At 34.6% G+C, this 21,843-nt stretch overlaps 2 protein-coding genes across 4 annotated transcripts in view; both read left to right on the top strand.

Annotated features, from left to right (window-relative positions):
* The window catches only part of Hk (potassium voltage-gated channel subfamily A regulatory beta subunit hyperkinetic), a 190,666-nt gene that overhangs the window by 151,436 nt on the left and 17,387 nt on the right, over window positions 1-21,843 (top strand). For all 3 annotated transcript variants that reach the window (XR_012464408.1, XR_012464407.1, XM_074170605.1), the window contains exons 7-8: window positions 12,700-12,860; window positions 21,306-21,515. Coding sequence is in view for 1 of the 3 variants with exons in the window: in XM_074170605.1 (XP_074026706.1) it covers window positions 12,700-12,860; window positions 21,306-21,515 (371 nt within the window). In the remaining 2 variants the exon portion in view is untranslated. The remainder of the gene's footprint in view (window positions 1-12,699; window positions 12,861-21,305; window positions 21,516-21,843) is intronic.
* LOC141480598 (uncharacterized) lies at window positions 2,243-9,254 on the top strand. The gene is made up of 4 exons (XM_074170789.1): window positions 2,243-2,317; window positions 7,975-8,161; window positions 8,264-8,344; window positions 8,458-9,254. The coding sequence occupies exons 1-4, from the start codon at window positions 2,243-2,245 to the stop codon at window positions 9,252-9,254; spliced, it is 1,140 nt and encodes a 379-aa protein (XP_074026890.1).

Raw genomic sequence — 21,843 nt, 5'->3', positions numbered from 1 at the left:
GTAGGTAAGCAACACAAATATGTGGCTTCGGAAGTTGGTATCCTGTGACGCATTCCAAAGAAGCGCCCTCCCACGGTTGCAGGGTATCAACTATACCCACAAGCCAGTCGGCGCTGTCCTGATCCTCACAGGCGGCCTGTAACCATTTAGGCCGAAATGCGCAGCTCGGGAATTGTACCAGCGGCTCATCATTGGAATAACCTCTACAGCCGACAAAATAGCCTCCTGAAGAGATTTCAGTTGGTTGGCCGTTAATGATATAGTTGGATAATCAATATGCAGGATTTCCACCTTGATAACTGCGGCAATCTTCCGATATGAGGGTTTTTGCATGTCAGCTACACCTGACGATACCTTACATTTAACCAGGCAGTGCTTTTTTGCCTCTGGTTTCGGTGAATAATCAATCATATGAGCGCAAACGTTTGATAACCTGCTCAGGGAGGTTTGTTCCTCCTCCTGAGATAGATTCTGCCGACGCCGCTCAAGAATTGTGTGCAAGTCGATTTCATAAGGTACCCCGCTCTTGAGGTGGCGGCACCATCAAACATTCTTCAGGTTTCGTTGCTGGATCAGGAGTTGATTTGAGAAGCTCCCGCTCCTGACCTGAAGTTACAGCGAAGTCAGTTGGAGTCGTAAGCTCGACATCTATCTCCTATGTAGACTTTTTAGTTTTTACTCTATTTATGAAAATCCTACTATGACAAGGTGGTGCTACGACGAGAGGGCGCCCGGTTCCGTTAGAGACAGCTGATAGGCTCACTGTCATTCGTCCTCTCGGCACGGATACACACACCTTAGGATTGAGTCATCGTAAGGATACCATTCAGTTAGGGAATAACAGAACCACAAGTGATTCTGCCATTTCCATATCCAGCGGGGCTACGAAGAAGCAGACATCCAATGGCCGTTTTGCTCGGCCCTAACATCACAAGCCAATGCACTCACAGAAGCAGCAGGCACAGTAGTTCAAGCAGTGAAGAATGAACAAGGACGGCCTACCCACCCATTTCATTAGTAATGACGGTTCCAAAAATCAGTAGAGAAATAATTTAAAATTTATACAAATCCAGAAAGTTACTTAGTAATGGAATCTATTTTGTCAAAGCATGTATATTGTTACACCCATGACGATCGAGCAAGCTACTGGCGGTCCAACAATATAACGTGCATAATATCACATTGTCGTACTGGTTTTGCGAGTCGATCGTGAAAAAATCGAATAATTTTCAGATCAAAAGCTTTATATTTTAGAAGTTATAGTTCAAGTCGAATGATTACATTTTGTCACTTAGTACTTTTTAATAGACTTGAAATTTCAGTATATTGGAACTAATTGGGTATTCATGGTGAATATACCTCATGACGGCGATGGTAGATATCTTTAAGTTTTCGAATGAGTCAAAACGAATGAAGACAAAAGATGACCTAGATATATTTATTAAATACAAATGAATACAAAATGAAGGAAGAACAGATGAAATTAAAGTATGAGAAATGAAAAATAATATAATACGTTGATGAAACAAGCATAGCAACAAGAACGGAAAAAATTTAAATTTATTCAGCAACAAAAAAATCGTGGAACAAACTAGAAATAGTATTCATCTACGATTAAAATTTCTGGCTCTGAAAAAAAATTAAAAACCCAACAAATAACCTCTAAGTTGAACTCATCAGTTGAGAAAAATGGATCTTCTGTTGTTAGAACTATGTATAACTGAACCTCTACATATGGTTACTATCCATGATAATGATTGAACAATTTTCACAAACATTTTTTATTTCTAGACGCGTTTAGGTAATATCGTAGCTTACGTTGTAGAGAGCTACGGTTTTAGCGAAACACTAAAGTTAACGAAATAATCAACAACGTGCTAGAAAAAGGTGTTATCGAAGGAACAGCAAGTTCATGATCTTTCTCGATTTCATTTTTGGCTAAGACGACCTTTGACTGGGTGGGTGGCTAAATTATGTCACTTAAAAAGGCATTGTCGTTATCTCCACCAGACAATGAAAAAAGTGATTTTACTACGCTGGTCCTTTCGATTGCTGATTGGTGAGCAGAAATTATTCTCGATGAACAGTAGATTTTTAGAATTCCTGAATCTATTGATTTTTAAGAATTCTCTCTTTCAAACTCAAAGATTGAGTTTCAAACCTTCCTCTTCGAATTGAATTCAAGAAAATACTTCTATGTTCTTTTATTTTATCTGGCAAAGGTTCTCTCTCTCTCATCGTTATGGTACCCGTCAGAGAAATTTTCATATTGTACCTTGCACGAATAGTACTGGAGTTCTATCCCAACACCAAACCGGTATTTTTAATACCAACACAAGTGTTTCAATCACCAAATGATTATCTTCAAAAGGAAGATAAAACAGTTCCGCGTTGGGATAAAACTCCAGTAATATTCATTACTACACCAAAGGTTGCAAACAGTGCATGAAATGTACCTTTCATTTCAAAATCTTTTCGACAAAGGTCATTTTCCTTCATTGCATCAAAAGTATACATTCACTTCCATATAAAATAACCAGCATCAACAGTTACTTTCTATTTAAAAAACCTATTAGATTTTTTTCAAGAACCTAAATGTTCAATTAGTGATATTATTAGTGCTATGTATATATCCTATATCATATGTGTGCGTCTAAATATGTATATTGGCGTCTAGGAGTGTAAACAAGTCTATGAAGTATATATATATATATATATATATATATATATATATATATATATATATATATATATATATATATATATATATATGCAACCTCATGAAATAAATCGATTTATATATATATATATATATATATATATATATATATATATATATATATATATATATATATATATATATATATGCAACCTCATGAAATAAATCGATTTATATATATATATATATATATATATATATATATATATGTGTGTGTGTTGTTTTTCCGGGTGTTCATCCGTTTTGTACTATTCGATAGTCGACGTTTCGCCATCATCTCAGATGGCGTTATCAAGAGGAGTTACTGCTTCGCTTCGAGAGGTGTAACTGATGTTAGGTTCTTCTTATGGTGTTTTTATATGGCTTCGCTTGCGTAAGTTGTATGGATTTGTTACCTGTTTTTCCACCGGAGGGTTGTTAATGGCTTCTGGCGGTTCTCCTACCTGCGATGGTTCATTATCAATTTGTGGTTGTCTTTGGAGGTTGTTTTTAATTATTGTTTTCCAAATCCTTGGGATGTTTAGTGAGTCATCCCTTTTGTTGATGAGGCCTTGCTTTTCGATTTCGATAGCTTCCCTGATTTGTCGAATTCTTGGGTTTTGCACCTGTGCTATCTGTTTTGTGGACTCAAAATTAATCTTGTGACCTGTTTGTAGATGGTGTTGAAAGAGGGCAGAGGAGGTTTGTTTTGTTCTTATCGAGTTTTTGTGCTCCTGGGTTCTGGCAGATATACGTCTGTTGGTCTGACCGATATATTGTTGACCACAGTCCTCGCATGTGATGCTATATACTCCTTGGACGACATATTCATCATCTGGCCCCACGGAAAACAAGAACTAGACCGGTTTGTGACCTACACGAACAACATCCATCCCCGCATCCAGTTCACTACCGAAAGAGAGAACAGGCAGCTACCTTTCCTAGACCTACTTATAACACGAAAACTAAGTGGCAACTTGGGTTATACAGTTTACCGAAAACCCACACACACCAACCGCTACCTACAAGCAGCATCACACCACCACCCTACCCAGCTACAATCCGTAGCCAACACGTTAATATCCCGCAGTTTCCGCCTAACAGAACCAACAAACAGGGCAACAGAATTGAGGGAGACAACAAAGGCTCTGCGACAAAATGGCTACGGACCAAAGATCATTCAAAAGGCCATCGACAGACAAAGAAGAACCAAAAAAACATCCACTAGACAGAAGACTCACCACATGACAGACAATCTGTGACACTACCTTATGTCAAAGGTGTGACCGACAAAATCGGGAGAATACTAAGACGTAAAAACATCCGGACAACCTACAAACCGCACAAAACGATATCCAGTTGGCTGCCCAGACCGAAAGAGAGAATTTTCCTAGAAAACCAAGGAGTTTATAGCATCACATGCGAGGACTGTGGTCAACAATATATCGGTCGGACCAACAGACTTATATCTGTCAGAACCCAGGAGCACAAAAACTCGATAAGAACAAAACAAACCTCCTCTGCCCTCTTTCAACACCATCTACAAACAGGTCACAAGATTGATTTTGAGTCCACATCCCAAGGATTTGGAAAACAATAATCAAAAACAACCACCAAAGACAACCACAAATTGATAATGAACCATCACAGGTAGGAGAACCGCCAGAAGCCATCAACAACCCTCAGGTAGAAAAACACGTAGGAGAACCGCCAAAAGCCATCAACAAACCTCAGGTGGAAAAACAGGTAACAAATCCATACAACTTACGCAAGCGAAGTCATATAAAAACACCACAAGAAGAACCTAACATCAGTTACACCTCTCGAAGCGAAGCAGTAACTCGTCTTGATAATGCCATCTGAGATGATGGCGAAACGTCGACTATCGAATAGTACACAACGGATGAACACCCGGAAAAACAACACATCATATTCTACCTACATTGTAATATATATATATATATATATATATATATATATATATATATATATATATATATATATATTTATATATATATATATACAGGGTGTCCCTGGACTTCCTCTTTTCCTCTCGGGAATGTATAGATGGGGTCAAAATATCACCAGTACTTCATATAACTTTTTTTCCTAAAAGTCTTCGTAACCAAGTTACGGGCCCTCGAAGTTACAAAATGAAAAATGTTTTTCTTTGATAACTTTTCAAGTGAATATTCAAAATCATCCAAATTTTGGTAATTGACTAAACAAATGAATTCCGTCGATGAGCTCTCATGCAGGAGTCAGTTGTTTTGCTACAAAGTCAGGAACGGACTACCCCCGATGGTCCACACCCCAAAACTTTGAAATGACAGATATTTTTCAATATTTTTCAACAAAATAAGGTTACTTGGACAATTTTATGAATAAAAGTACTCGTGTGGAAAGTCGATCGGAGCAACGAGTCTTGATAAAAATGTAGTTCTACTCGACGACATCAAACCCGCTCGTCCACCATTATTTGAAATGAATAATTATCAAAGCAGAAATAATAATGATAACGTTAATTCAACAACATTTATAACAGGAATAATACAAAGTATGCTAAAATGAAGTCGTAAACAAAAAGTACAGTACCTATATGGAAGTTTAAGTCACAATTGTGATAGCAGATATTTTTTCAAAAGAAATATCAAGTTCTGTAGATTCGTGGTGTTTTTAAACTAACAAGCTACTCTACTATGAAATATCGAATTCATTCCATATTTTGTATGTACATAATACGTGTGGAATAATCACGTTTCGTGTTGATCAGTTATCTGAATCTCATGAAACTCAACATTCGAATGTTTCAAATTCTTCTTCACAGCTAAACTGTTGAGGAGTTTCACTGATAATTATAATTTCATGGAGAAATTCTTTAACACGAATCTAAATTTAGCTGAAAAAACGCACATCGGAAAAAATATTTACTATACTAATAAAAAGCAAACGAATGAACTACAAAAACTGCTGCACATGATCAGGTGAAAAATATCCAGGGAATAATTATGTTCCATTTCTTCCACAGATATTGACAAAAAAACCTTTTAGGAAGTTTTGATAAAAAATGAGAAACTGGAATGCGATTTTGTTTTGTTGAGTGGTGCGTTGTCATATGACTATCATTGTATTGTCAATATTCTATAGGATATTTTGAATTTTTTTGATATGGCCGAACAGTTTACATTCAATGAATATGCATTCATGCATGTATTTTATGGACGAGCATTTTGTAATGCTGCAGAAGCTCGTCGTCTGTATTCCGAGCATTTTCCCAATCGAACGGTACCGTCAAGAGAAACATTCGAGCGTGTCGATCGCAGCTTGAGGGAGACAGGTATGTAATAATTGATAATTAATGTGAGCACGTTGTTTTATTTCGATATTATTGTAGGTACAGTTTTGTCAAAACGAGGTGGTGAGGGCGCTCTTAGGACTGTACGTACCGTTGTATTGGAGGAAAATATTTTGGAAGCCGTCGCTGATGATCCATACATCCAAGTCCACTATTCATAGAATAATTAGGGAACAACTGCTCCACCCATTTCACATCCAGAAGGTACATGCCATGACAGCTCAATATTTTCCAGCACGACTGGAAAAGAGAGGATATGACTTTTATTAATCGAGTTTTATTCACTGATGAAGCAGGTTTCAGTAGAGATGGAGTTATCAACTCTCATAATCTCCATATATGGGCCGAAGAAAATCCCCATGGGATATTGCAAACTAAACACCAACGGAAATTCAACGTGAATGTTTGGGCTGGTATCATAGGAAACCATCTTACGGGACCATTCGTTCTACAGGACCGATTGAATGGAGAACGTTATTTGGAGTTCATTCAGAACGATTTGAATGGACTTTTGGAACATGTTCCATTGCAAACCCGAAGAGATATGTGGTTTATGCATGATGGCGCTCCTCCTCATTTTAGTTTGATTGTGCGTGACCATCTGAACCATATTTTCCACAATAGATGGATTGGTAGAGGTGGGCCATATTCATGGCCATCGCGGTCTCCGGATTTAAATCCATTGGATTTCTTTCTGTGGGGGCATCTAAAAAGCCTTGTTTACGCTACACCTATTCACACAAGAGATGCATTGTTGAATAGAATAACATTACATTGTGAAGCCATACGAAACGACCCTGGAATGCTATTTCAAGTACAGAGAGGGTGTCTTCGCAGACTAAGAAAATGTATAGAGAGAGAAGGTGGTCATATCGAGCAGTTTCTGTAGCGGATTTTTCATTTCTGTTTGCTCTTGAGGCTCTTGAGTTTCGTTAGTTAAACGTGTTTGCATTATAAAAATTCGTTATGAACATTTTACCTATCATTTCCATTTTCCTTAAAAACTAATATTTTCGAATAATGGTAGACATCTCAGGATAAATGTTGTTGAATCAACGTTATCATTATTATTTCTGCTTTGATAATTATTTATAACATTTGTACTCGTATTATCGTTATTTTTTATCATGAGTAAATGACATACATTTTGCATGTTTTTCTATATCACATAACGATATCAGCGAGCTCTCATACATATGTCACGTAGAAGGTAGAGAAACGTTTTTTGTAGTTCATTGAAAAGTAAATTTTTGTCACTTCTTCACCATTGTATATCGTTTTCTATTGCCGCTGAAAACCCCAACAATTTTTAAAAGCTGTTGTTACTCTCAGAGTATTCTATACACATCTACATGCATTATAGTGTTTTTTCTGAAAGAGCAATAGCAAAGACTACAGAATACTATAAGACGTGTCACTCGCTCATTTTTCGACATCTGAGAAATCTCGCCGCCCGCTAGCGACAGCGGGTAATTACCAGCCGAGGTAGTACAGTGTTTCGCTTGAAGTTACCACTGTTACCAGTTCTCGTCGGCACACGAGATATAAAGGTTGTCCGTATTGTTTGGTATTGTCAAAGACTACAGAATCGGTAAACTTTGGTATTGTGATTGTGTTGTGTTCGTTCGGAGTTCGAAATATTTATTTTGTGAAAATGTCGACGTATTGCTCAGTGGATGGTTGTCTGAGTACGGTGGGAAGCCCAGGTATTTCGTTTTTCCGCTGCCTAAAGTACAGTGAAAGGTATGCATTCAATATATTCACCATTAATTTTTATTTTACCTATCTATACCTTTTATGGTTTTGTTGTATAAAATTATTCATAACGAAATATACCGCCGGCATTTGCCAATCCAAACTCATTTCAATCTTTTTTCAAAAATGTTCAGTTTATCGATTGATATACTTGAATTTTTTTTAGGTGTCAACGTTGGAAAATGTATTAGGCTTCATTGGGAATCATAGATATGCTACTCTTACCCCAGAGCAGAGTCACAATAGAATTAAAATTTGCAGCTTACATTTTAGAGCCGATGATATTGTGAATTCTCGTATTCATAGCTATGATGTTCCTTCATTGCGTCTGCCTCAAGATGGTTCTCAGAAAGGTTGGTTCAGTGAAGTTTATAGATTCAAATGATGAAAAAATCTTATTCCACTTTTTAACATATGAAATTTACAATATCAATTTTGTTGTTTAAACCTTCCAGATGATGATGCCATTGCCGGTACTAGCAAGGATTTTATTTACATTGATGCTCAGGTTCAAACGGATCAATTAGGATCACGAGGTGAAATATCTTTTCGTTATATTATATACTTACCTGATCTATTTTTATATGCTTCGGAAACAAAAACGATGACAAGAAAACAATTATTGAAAGTACGTACATCTTTCTTTTAGATGAATGCAGCCAAACATCTGCTAAACTCTCTTCGGGAACTCCAAGAAAAGTGGCATTACGAAAAAAAATTGTATCACTAGAGAAAACAGTAGCTTCAACATCGAAAAGAGCACTGGACGAAACAGGAATTACTCTGGATGATGTTTTCAAGTTTCTGGATCGAAAATATCCTGAGCAATATTGTAAGCTCTTGAAAGCACAGCTTTCTTTGATAAATAAAGCACCAAAAGGGTCCAGGTATAGTGACGAATTCAAACAGTTTGCATTTACTGTTTATTTTCTTGGTCCGAAAGCGTACAAAAAATTTTCAACAATTTGTAGATTACCGTCAAAAAGTACACTTCATCGTTTCACGAAAAATTGGATTGTTGAACCAGGCTTCAACGATTTTATTTTTCGTGTTATTGAATTCAGGATTGGGCTCATGAAGGAGAAAGAAAGATATTGTATTTTATGCCTAGATGAAATATCTTTGAAATCTCATCTTTATTATGATATTTCCAGAGAGAAAATAGTAGGTTTCCAAACGAGTTTGAATGGGACCTCTACTGACATAGCAAGTAGTGCTCTAACAGTAATGGTCAGAGGTTTGGCAAGCAATTGGAAAATACCACTTGCATACTTTTTCTATAAGACATCAGCAACTTCTGATGATTTGAAAGATATTTTGTTCAAAACGGTACGAAGATGCAAAAGTATAGGCCTAAATGTCATGGGGGTGGTTTCCGATCAGGGTTCAAATTTTCAGAAGTTGGTGAAAACTTTGAATGTTACAGACGAAAATCCATATTTCTGATAGACGATCATAAACTTGTATATTTGTTTGATATCCCGCACTTACTGAAGTCGACACGAAACAATTTGTTTTCCTCTCAGTTTTTACTTCAGGGTGGAGAAACAAGAAAATATTACATAGAAACAATGTATAATTATGATAGAACTAAACAATATAAATTGGCTCCTAAACTTAATAATGACCACATTTATTCAAATAATTTTCAAAAAATGAAAGTCAAGTTGGCTTCCCAAGTTCCCATCAAGAAATATTGTTGACCATGTAATAGAGATGGAAAACATATTCATTGAAAATTTTGATAAAATCGGCAGTGAGAAGGGAAGACAGTATTTGAAAACAAAATATTCGAAAATTCTTTTCTCACATCCATGTCAAAAATTTCCCTTCGATTATTATATATCTTTATATACAAGAGTTCGGATATACTTTACTTTAAAATTCATGAACCAGGACATGAAGATTGTTAGAAAACATAAATCATGCAATGTAAAATTGAATATTTTAAATCATTTATGAACATATAACATTATATAATTGTATTATTTTTGTTAATAAAACATGTTTTTCTGAACGTATGTTTATCATTTCATCAGTAAATCACTCTGATCTGTTTCTTAGATCATTTATTCATGAGTTTATCTATCATGTTTCTAGAAGTTGATCGACAAACAACTACTTTCGTATCTTTGTTTATCTGTCTGATACAACCGAGCAAGCGAAGTTTCAACTTCGGAACGTCCCCTGTAGATATCGCGAATAAGAACTGCCCTCGTATAACTGTCATGCGGCCGGCGGCTTCCGGACATCGTCTGTCGGCGATATGATTTATGGAAATCGCAAAAAATGCAATCCTGAGCCGTACCGACAAACGAATTCCTTGGAGTGAACCAACTTATAGTATTCGGTAAACTTTGGCAATAGTCTGAGTCTCCGTTGAATCTGCTACAAACCCAAGGTACTCGTGAGATATATGAAAGCCGATACGCGGTAGCATAATTTTATTCAACTTCACGTAAATTTGGCAGTCTAGACGAGTTTCCAATTTCCATTCCATCGTTTGAACCGTCTGTGCTAGATCCGTAAAGTCTCCTTAGATTTCTCATAGTTTTCTGATGTAAAGCGCTGAGATACCAGGTGGTTAAAACACAATGATTTCGGTTGTTTGAGTGTTTGAATGGCAAGGATTTCTGTTGAGGTATGAGAGTAGATTCAAATTAGGTATTAGGTTTCAAGAAAACTAAAAATTTTGCTCATTTCATACACCCAAATAGTCGATTATAAGAAAAGTTTAATATAATGCTCATATTCATATATACTTTCAAATATTTAACGGAACTATCAACATTTTTACTGTAGAACAGTGAAAATATTGATGAATTTCTCCTCCATGCAGTTTTTATGAATTTGATTAATTTGATTTCTATCAAGTAGGTATATATACTTTGTAACATTAGATCATAGATATATTCTTAACTCAAAACTCTTGGGTTCAATGGGTTGAAAAATATTGGAGACAATTGTTTCATGAACAGTATAATCCAATGTTTATCAAACACGAGATGGTTGTTGGAATATTTAAAAACAGATACATACATGGGAGATATCAATACTAGTATTTCTAGTATGAAAGGTGCTTTAATCAAAGCGTTCGCAGAAGTTATCAAGGAATTGTGGTCAGAAGTTTCATCTGATAGAGTAATAAACACCGCCTACTTTTGAAGTCAGATTCAAAAATTTGCCCCTCGATTCATGGAATCTCCCCATCAAAACGCCCAGGAATTCCTTCGATATCTTTCAGAAGGTTTACATGAGGACCTCAATGGCATTACTAAGAAACCTAAACCGATTTTAACGGAGATTAACGAAAGATTGAGCGACAGCGGAAAAGCGCAAGAGTCCTGGCTGAGATACTTGAACATGAGCATCTCTAAGATTGTAGACAATTTCTTCAATTAAAATCTACTATGAAGTGCACATACTGTGGATCTTCATCAGTAACCTTCGATCCTTTCTGGGATTTGTCTCTCCCTATACCACAAAGAACTGGCCAATGCTTGGATTTCTTCAGAAAAGAGGAAACCCTGGATGGAGATGAAAAACCAATCTGTTCGAGGTGCAAGGAAAGATGACAATGCACAAAGTCCCTATCAATCCATAAGTTTCCCCGTATTTTAGTAATTCATTTCAAAAGAATCTCTCCAACCGAAAGATTCAGAGGCAAAATGAATGTTTCCATTCAGTTTTCTTCAGAAGTATTAGATATGAACAATTATGCAACCAACAATGTGACTCCTTGTCGTTACAATCTATATTCACTTTCGAATCACAGTGGGACTACTTACAACGGGCATTACATAGCATATTGCAAACCCTTATAGTGGCACGTGGAATGAATACAACGATTCACACGTGTCCCCAATTTCACCAAAATCGCTTGTGAGTAAGGAGGCATATGTCCTCTTTTATGAACAGGGGGGAACAAAGCAGCACTTTTGAAGTGTTTTTTCCTTTTACCTTTTAATAAGCCAAACTCTGTTAATTGATTTTTATTTCATGATTCCTCTTATAATAAACGTTAACTTTGTTATTTATATCCATAGAATACACATTTTCACAGAAACAGTGGAAATATTGATGATTCTGTTAAATATTTCAACATAAATATATGCTGTTCACATTAAGAAGAGAATGACGTCATTTTTTTGTAATTTTGTATATCCAATATAACAACGTTAAAATTCCCAGTGAAATGCGTTCAATAGCAATGAAACTAGTAACATTTCATTTTGTAAGTTGCTCAACTGAGTAAAATTTCAGACGTTGCCGAATCGAAAAAAACTCAAAAACTGTCAGTCTTTCTTCATGAACTAATTATTTCTTTTGATAAGACCTGCGTATATATGCCTAAAGTATTGTCGAAATATTCCCAACAAATACTAAAAGTAAGTAAGGATAATAGCAATAAAACATATCAACAGTACAAAAAAATTTGAAAGTTCGAAATAGTGCACATGTTAGCAACGCCGTAACTTGTCATCTTGTGAAGTCATTTATGAGTGAACAACCTTTATAAGCATTATCTTAAAATTTTCTCATACTATTTGTTAACCATTCAATATTAGAATGACTCAAATACAGTTTGTTTGGAATATAGGTTGTTTTTTTTGTCATTTAGGCAAATTGAACATTGTTTTTTCTCTCTTATTATTCTTGAAGCTGAGTAACATAATCTTGTTCTGTTAAGTATGAATGTGGTGCTTTTTGAATCAAGATATTTTTTTATCGGCTCTGTTTGTAGGTCATCGCTTTTTCTGTGCATGTGCATTTACAGAAACAGCAAAGCATTCTCCACATTTTCCTTTAAAATCGACAAATTTTAACTTGTAAAACAACAGCGATGAAACATCTATCAAATGTCCATCATCTATGACAATTTTTTTTTCAGGTCTTATGGCTTGGTCTCCAATTTCCATGGGCATTACCCAAGGGAGAGAAGATGGTGTAGGAGGTGGCTGTAGCGTACAATTGTTCTCCCGTGCAAGTTTTAGGAACAAATACAGCTCATTCTCTTGGACGGAAGATGAAACGGCAGCGGCAAATAAGGAGGTAAGAGATACTTTTTAAATTTTTTCAGAAATATCTGAACCTGACCAGAATTCCAGTTAAGGTCTTGGGACCAATAGTTCACGAAGCTGGTAATAACTTTAGCTGCGTGGCTTGGATTCCGGTATAATAAGTTTATATTCGATTGGATTCAAAACTAGGGGCTGCCGGAGGACTTTGTACCATGGGTTGGCATATTCAGTATAAGGTTGATCACGTAATCTAAGGAGCTCCTACACCGTAATTGTTTCCCCTACTATGTTCTACTCTTGTCTGATTCTCGTTAGACATTGAGCTCCACTCTTTTTGCTCGTGGCATAACAATCTTATGTGAGCTCAATTAAAATCATCTGACTTAGAAAAAGTGTTAAATTGGTGAAATTATGTGAAAGCTATTTTCCGGATTTTTTGGTCGTGGCCTGCAGGTTTTTATACCTGACGTTTCATCTACTACTACGGTAGACATTATCAAAGGCGATGTGGTAACGATCGCAGTACCCGAGTTGGTGCTCCAGTTGTTCCCAACGCAGTAACTATGATACCAGTAGTCAACTCCAGTTTTATTTTATTATTGATGAACGTAGGTTGGTTGTATCTCCGAATGAGATAATGTATTTGTCGTGAGCATGTTTCGCTAGAGCTTATTTGTCGGTTTGTCCAAGTCGACAATTTCTCTTGTGTTCAGAGAGACGGGTACCTATACTTCTTTTACCAACACCCCGGTATAATTAAGATTTATTTTTTTGGTAAAAAACACAACATTTTGTGCTGATCAACACTAGTTCCCATTTATTGATAAATTTGAAGTAAGTAATTTTTATCGAAAGGTTTTATTTAGGTTGTTCTGTACGTTTGGATCAATTTTAGTAATTGAAGTCAGGAAGGGGGTCACCTTCCTGTTGACAAATTGATCTGATATTTGGTATACATTCAGTTTTGATGACAATACAATTTATTCTGTTAAAAATCTGTCTGTTGAAAGATGTCATCCCCCTACGAACGACAACACTATAAAGTCGAAACTTGTGCGAGCTGAGGACTACCGAAGTCCTAACTTTCAACGTGTGATTCCTAACACGGCTTAGACGATATGAAGTAAAAATCGATCGTCCTGTCTTGCGGCTCGAACCACCGGTTCGCACAACGGTCAATTGACTGTGTGGATATGACCACCCACGTCAACCCACCAGGCTACCGTCCTAATGAATTCTGTAAAATTGTAAATCCAAGATGACCGCTGCTACCAAATGGCGTATTACATATTTTTTCACAACTACCTGAATATGGGCATCAAATGACAGGGCTTAACTAGTACTACAGTAATACACTATGAAAAAGATACAACTCTAATATAACATATACAAAGAACTTTGTCAACTATGAATTGGGATACAAACATGGATCTCCCACCCAAGTCAAGATTTTGTATCGTGTCGAGGACTGTGTGCCGTTAGGGTGGCTAAAAATGATTCTTCGTTAGTGATAAACCACCCAAGTTAAGATAAAAGGTTAAAACGTGCCGAGAACTGTGTGACATTGGGGTTGATTTAAAATGATATGTCGTTAGCGTTTTCCCCTCAAGACGCAGGCACATCTTGTTATTTATAATGCATTGCCCCTATATTGAACCTCTGGGGGTGTCGACCGTTATAATGTCTATTACTCGTGGAAACAACATGGTAAATAATAATGAAAATAAAACCAACATGAATGAAACGGAAACTACATCACAACGAAAAAAATGCTGAAAAAAGGCGAAAGGAGTTATTGAGGAGTTAGATTTGAACAAATTGTCGGGAAATGAACACTTATGCACTCAATGAACTAAACAGATTGAAAAGAATCGACTAACGAAATCAGAAACTAAAAACTCGAAAATAAAATAAGTAAAAAAAATATAATAATGATTTAGATAATGTATTAAAAGCTAAAAAATAATTCAGAAGGTTCTAGGTAACAGTCATCACACCTCTCTTGGGCGTAGTATTTACATATTTACTCAGGTTACGCTATGCCTGATCAATACCGTAGTTTGCTGATGAGAGTTATGTGATGACTGCTACCTAGGACCTTTAGAAATATATTTCAGTTTTTAGTACATTATCTACATCATTATCATCTTCGTTTTTCCAGTAAAACCGTTCAACATAAAACATTTTTTTCATGATAATGTGCTCTCATCTCTAATCACTATATAGTGTAAAAAATCCCCCATATGCCTGTCTTTCTGAATGCAATAAACTCAAAAACTGCCGAACAGATTTTCATAGAGTTTTCACCAATGGACGGAGTGATCGAAAGCAAAGTTTATGTATACAGTATAATCCGCTTAATCATGAAAGTTATCGCGATTATATTTATATTTAATAAGTCAATAATTTAAATAAGGAACCTACAGGCCAGGTTCTGTAAGTTATTCCTATATTCATTCATTTTCAAGAGTTGTTTCCTGTTTCTGAAGTAACTCCGGAAGAGTTAAAGACAGACAGCCTTATTTCATATTCATTTTTAGAGTGAGTCAAGGTATGACATTTTTATGCCTAACAATATTCTAATAACTTCTTTGTTGGTATTCTGATATTTCAGATATTTATAGATATATCTAGTTACACTAAAAATTGCAGGGAATTTCAAGTTCATTGTCAGCTACAATATCAAAATGTTTCATTTTTATTCCTGGTTTGGTGTTAGTTATTTCATTTTTCTACACCCGTACTCTAACAATACACTTATATGACCATAATCCGTTTCATAATGATATCCATTATGATACAGATTTTTCATAACGATACAGATTATCAACCAATAGAAACCCATAATTTTTCAAGAATCCTGTTCCTTTGTTTGTCCTAGATTCTAACCTAAGTAACTAATTGCTTTATTTGTCAAAATCAATTTTCATATTACCTACCTATATTATCAAAATGTCTGAAAACAGCGATATAGAAGGAATACCATCGACTCCAATATTTTTAAAAGATCAGATTAATTACAGTTGTTATATTCAATATAAATATAATTAGAATCTTTATAGTTTTCATATATCCATGATAATACCATTAAGTTTGTGTTTTTTTAAAAAAATATGAGTTAATTACTGTAAATGTGTTCAATACAAATATAATATTTATAGTTTTTCATTATTTATCGGGTTTAGAAAAAATAGCGTATGCAACTCTCATGTAATGGTTATTACTACACTCGCATATACCATACAAAACTCGCCTTCGGCTCGTTTCGTATCCCGGTTAATGCTCGTGTCTTAATAACCATCATTACATGATCGTTGCATAATATACTATTATAATGCTCCAAATTTTTCTTATTTCATCATATTTTGCTTCCACAATTTTATGTACATAATACTCATTTTTTGATAAGCGTAGGAGGTTAGTTAAGTTTATATACACTTTCATTTTTTTAAAATTATTGTTTCAATTTGTCCCTGTGAGTTATTGATTCAAGCAGACCATCTGTCATCCATGGTATTATTTTAAGCGGTTTCTTTGACTGTACCCTAATTTCTGTACAATTATGAAAATACTTTGATAGTTTATCAAAAAATACCTTGTAGGCAATATGTGGGTTATCTGAATGAAGTACTGTTTCCCAGTTCTCTCGTTTCAAATATTTTTCAAATTTGTTATGATTCAAAACTTTATACGATTTACATGTATTAATATTAATAGTTTCAGTGTTAACTTTGATCGACATGAGTGCTAAATAGTGATCGGTTATATTGTACTTGAAAATATAGGGACTGATATCTGTTTTTTTCATCATGTTGCTGAAAAATTTCACATAGGCGTGATCTATTAATGTTTTACTGATAGTAGTAACTCTAGTTGGTTTGTTGATATATGAAATAAAACCTCGTTCAGCCATTGTGCATAAGTATTTGTTAACTAATGCATCAGTACTGTTTGCTATATTGATATTTATATCTCCCATAAATACTATCAAGTCGGGCCCTGTAAGAGTTGATAGTTAGGATATAATTTCTGATATGTACATTTCCATACTGGATGCAGGAAGGCGATAGGAGGCTGTTATCAAGAAAGATTTTTTATGTAGTTCAAAACTTAATTCAAGTAGATTAATTTCACTCAACTGTTTCAGTTTACTCGAGTAACTAATATCTTCCCTAATATATAGAATCAAAGTATCATTTTGATTATAACTGGATTCATTGTATATTATGTTGAAACCAGGAATAGAGTACATTTAGATATCTTCAATGAACCAAGTTTCTGATAAGATTATAATGCCTGTATCATGTTTATTGAGTTCATTTATGCAAAAAATTCGTCTATATTTTTTCTAATGCTTCTAATATTCATATGAAAAATGTTAATGAATTGCTCACCACAAAAACGTTCTGCAGCTAATTTCAGGTAGTCACAAACTACTGTTTCTATTTCTTCATAATCCCCAATGTTGTATAGGAAGTCCAATATATTACTCATAATTATGCTAGAAAATTATATTGAATAAAAAAAAGTGAAAATGAGGAAAAAAAACGAATGTTGGGTGAAAATAAGAAATATTCAGTATTTCTCCGAAGTAGGCGTGAAAATAGGAACATAAATTGTTCTTTGTCTTGAGCCGATATAATAATAGTTACTTAACAAAGCAATTGGATAATTAAAATTATTAAAAACAAAATTGGACAATGAAAATTGGTAACAAAAATTATATTTGTCAGTGAAGCCAGATTAATTGACAATAAGCAATAATTGTTGAATAAACAAAGGATTAGTATTCTGGAGAGAATATAAATACATGTTATATATGGTTTAATCATATAAAATCGGCCAGGCTCATAATCTTGGTATTTTTGCCTTCAATGCTAACAGTAATTTGTCCATTAAAAGACCAGGCATTTTTGACGCCATATTTGGATTTTGCCTTCATCAAAAGAGATCTCCTTGACTTTGTCAAATCCTCCGTGAAAAACATATTCGTTCCCTTGAATTTTTTTGCACATTTGATGATGTCGATTTTCAGTTCTCGTTTAGATAGTTTCATTATTATAGGTCTTGATTTATTTTGGTTTTCATGTTTCTTTCCGATTCTATATACATCCAATATATCTATCGAGTTCCATGTCAAATCGGCTCAATCGGTCAAATGAGCTGCAGAACATCATTCAATAATTGTTCATCATTCTCCTCAGTGTTAGATTTTGCGCGTTGATAATTATTATCTGCTTATTGTTGGAGATCATTAACTTTTTGCTCCACTACCCCGATTTTAACAGCTTGATTTTTTACCTCTGTTTCGATGTCTCTTAGTTTTTGTTCTATCTTATCGGTTATCTTTTTCGTTATTTTACTAATAAACTCTTTATCGATTAATTATATTGCTATTCACTGAGTTGCTGGACAGAACAATGTATACACGTCTATACTGCTCGGACTATCTGAACTGAACCATTTTCCAATATTCATTTTTTAGCAAGAAATTCAGTTTTTCAAAGTCAATTTTTTCGGTTTTCTTTCCATAGTCGTCATTGAACCACTTATTAAGATAATACCTTACACAATAAAATATATATTATGATGATAATGATGTTGAACAATGTTGTATGCCATTGTCAAAGTAACCACATAACCCGGGTCGTAAAAGCCGGAGACAAATAAAATAGAAGATTTGTTACATTCTCATGAAAATACGTATTGTCGACCCGAACCGTTATCTTGCTATTACTTCCGCTCTGCGCCTGGAAATGCTAGGTATCGAGTATCAATGGATTCGTAATACTTTCCGGATTATATTAGTTTATAGGACACGTTGGGAAACTGTAGCCAAACAGAATGATCGATAAATGTTTTTCGGAAAGACTAAATACTATAAGATATGCTATGAAACAGAGAAGATATAATTTATTCAGAATGAAATGTTTCTTTTCTTCAACAAATTTCGAGAAATTTGCTACCGATGATACATTGGCATAGTTGGTTTTACTGAAATGAGAAAATAACATTAGCATATTTGTATGATATGTTCATAAACTATTACAAAGTCTATTATGAAATCTACGTAATAGTTGACAAATTATTTCAATTTGTGACCCCCTTTCACATTTCGACATATATCTTCTGAAAGTCTTCCTTCTATATTTTTTGGACAGGACATCTCCGAATACTCCAATGTGAAAAAAATATCATTTTCAATGAGAATTCATAACAAATGATTCATTGGTCGGAAAACAGAATCGTTTTACAATTTATTGCCATCAACCAATGCTACAGAAACTAATGCAATACATGACTTTTCGAAATCTCATTTCAAAGTATACTTGAATCCTAATAAAAAAGTTTTATGAATGACCATGTTACTCCGGTTGACAATATTCTGAGATTACTATCTGAAAGAGAGCTGGATAAAAGTGGCACTATTTTTGTGATTAGCAATGGCGTAACGAAGTTTATGAAGAAATTGAAGATCTGAAAGTTTTCAGAAGGCCTTTTTTTCAATTATTGGTTAAAATCGAACTTTTTTCCAGTTAACAAGGAATACATGTAACACGAATGAAAGGTTGAACAACTTTTGAAAGACAGATGGGGATACACATCTTGAGAACAGATGAGAAACAGATTTTGTTGTCTCATTAATGTTGAGGCCGAAAAAGAGTCTTCTAATAATATTTTGGTGAAACGCATTTTCAGTTGAACTCGTAGCAATGAGCTAATGTAATTTGTCGCGAACTTCTGACGTACTTTACCTTAGAGGAGTCAAGTGGTATATATTGAGGACATGAATATTTGGGCTCAAGGTTACGACTGGACGATGTCGAAGCTTGGCTTTGCAACTAATCGTCTTGGGAGGGCCTGTTTATGTTTGATAATCGAGGATTGAGTTCCCTGACGATCCTGTAGATGGCGTCTTCGTAAGGGGTTATGTCACCGCTCGTACTCGAAATTACGACTTTCAAACTCGAAATTTCGACTTTAATAAAAAAAATTTGACATCAAATCCGAGATTTAGTATTTATAATCGAAATTACGACTTTGAAGTCGAATTTCTACTTCGAAGTTGAAATCTCGAGAATAAAGTCGTAATTTCGAGTTCAAAGTCGAGATTTCCAGATCAAAGTCGTAATTATGAGATTGAAATCGAAATTTCGAGCTTGAAGTAATAATTTCGAGAATAATGTCGAGATTTAACGTCGTAATTTCCAAGAAACAACTAATAAAAATATATGGCACTTCTGCGCATCAAGAGCTAATTCTAATAATCTTGTGCACTTTAGCCTTCTAAAGTTCAGAAAGTTGCTAATGAGGAGTTTAAGGCAAGTGTTTTCAAGACGAAACGATGCGTACACGATAATGATGGTAGATTTTCATGGAAGTGACGATTTGTATATCAATACTTTTTCATATACTACATTCAACAGCGTTTCTTTGAATAATCTCTATTTCAATCCCATAACGAATTATTAGAGTACAGGCTGCACAGGAAAAAATTATTCTGGAGTAATTCAATATTCATATTTCTGAAGAAGCTCTGCATGATCTATATATCTTTGTGAAGTGTCTATTTCGTAATTAATCACTTTCTTTTCCTCTTCCAAAGTTATCCACATTATTGTATGAGGATGAAGAAATAACTATCATACCTTTTTGGGTATAGACTGAACTTCAGTGATTTTCCAACAAAATGTTTGATGTCTCACCAAGTGACGTTAAAAACACGTACCTCGTGTGGTCTCCTGTTATGAAAAGCTAGACATACCCTGAAGTTAATCTTACTTTGATTCCATATAGACATGATAGTAGAAAATAGAAAAAATTTAAATAATAATGATTACAAACACAAAAACCAATTCGAGTAGCATTTCATCGTGAGATCTTCACTAAACAGTTTATATAGTACCTGTACTATTCTTGGTATACTAAAAGTGAACTGAATGAAAAATGAAATCAACAATTAGTCCGTTAGATTCAACCCACTTGAGAGATAGTCAACTTATATCCCAGAGTTTTAAAAACTGTCTGTATTTCATTCTACACCACAACTTTCGTTGTTTTTTGGCTACCTTATTATAGACACCTCCGTTGCAGATATAAAAACCATTAGGAGTGGAAATTATTAATGGAGATAAGAGTTGAATCTTCATAGAATATTATATCCAAACCTAATAAATTAACATAAATCCCGAATAAACTTTCCATGTTATTTTTAATAGCAGACTCATGTTACATATTGAAGTTGTTTCAAAATAAAATTGTAATGTATTTCGTTATTTCATCAAAAGTTTACTCAATAATATGGTTGAAAGTAAATAAACATCGGGCATGTGCCATGTTTGGATATATCATTTAATGAGTTGGAAGTATTTTGTTGAACATCGAATAAATCAGCAGCAGCAATGAGTAGATTCAAAGATTTCTGAGTTATACGTGTTGAATTTCTGTAGCGTAATTCCAATGAATTTGCTTTCAGAGTTTCAACTGGATGAAGGACAGAATGCAACCAGAAGAATCAAGAAGACAAACAGAAAGAATACGAGACTTGAACGCACTGGCGGAAAAATTAGGATGTTCATTGACCCAGCTAACGATAGCGTGGTGCTTGAAGAACGAATCGGTACAGTGTTTGCTGTTAGGAGCGAGTTCCGTGGATCAATTATATGAAAGTATACAATCGCTACAGGTAAATTTACTTGTTTTTTCGATAATTTCGATATCACATGGAACTGAATGTAGATCATAGTAATTATTCTTGAAAATTCATATGAACCACGCAAAATATACACTGTGTTCCTTCGAAATATGTTTTCGAAGTGAAAAATTATAGTGAAATAAAATTAGCTTCCTTTTCATATCCACATCAACTAATACAAAGTAGGCTCCAATCCATCTGAATTTCACTAGTTAGACTTCCATTGTCTAAGATGATTCTAATATGATTTGGAATATATGAAAGAACAAATAAAATAAAAATGAATAGCTAAAATTATCAATTAAATTAGGCAGTGAAA

The sequence above is a fragment of the Leptinotarsa decemlineata genome, unplaced genomic scaffold, assembly GCF_025532065.1.
Source record: "Leptinotarsa decemlineata unplaced genomic scaffold, Ldec_3_MD MMD2_P_RNA_scaffold_9, whole genome shotgun sequence".
In the NCBI taxonomy this organism is placed as follows: domain Eukaryota; kingdom Metazoa; phylum Arthropoda; class Insecta; order Coleoptera; family Chrysomelidae; genus Leptinotarsa; species Leptinotarsa decemlineata.
Note: the sequence above shows the minus strand (reverse complement) of the source record. Positions and strands in the feature narration are given on the sequence as shown.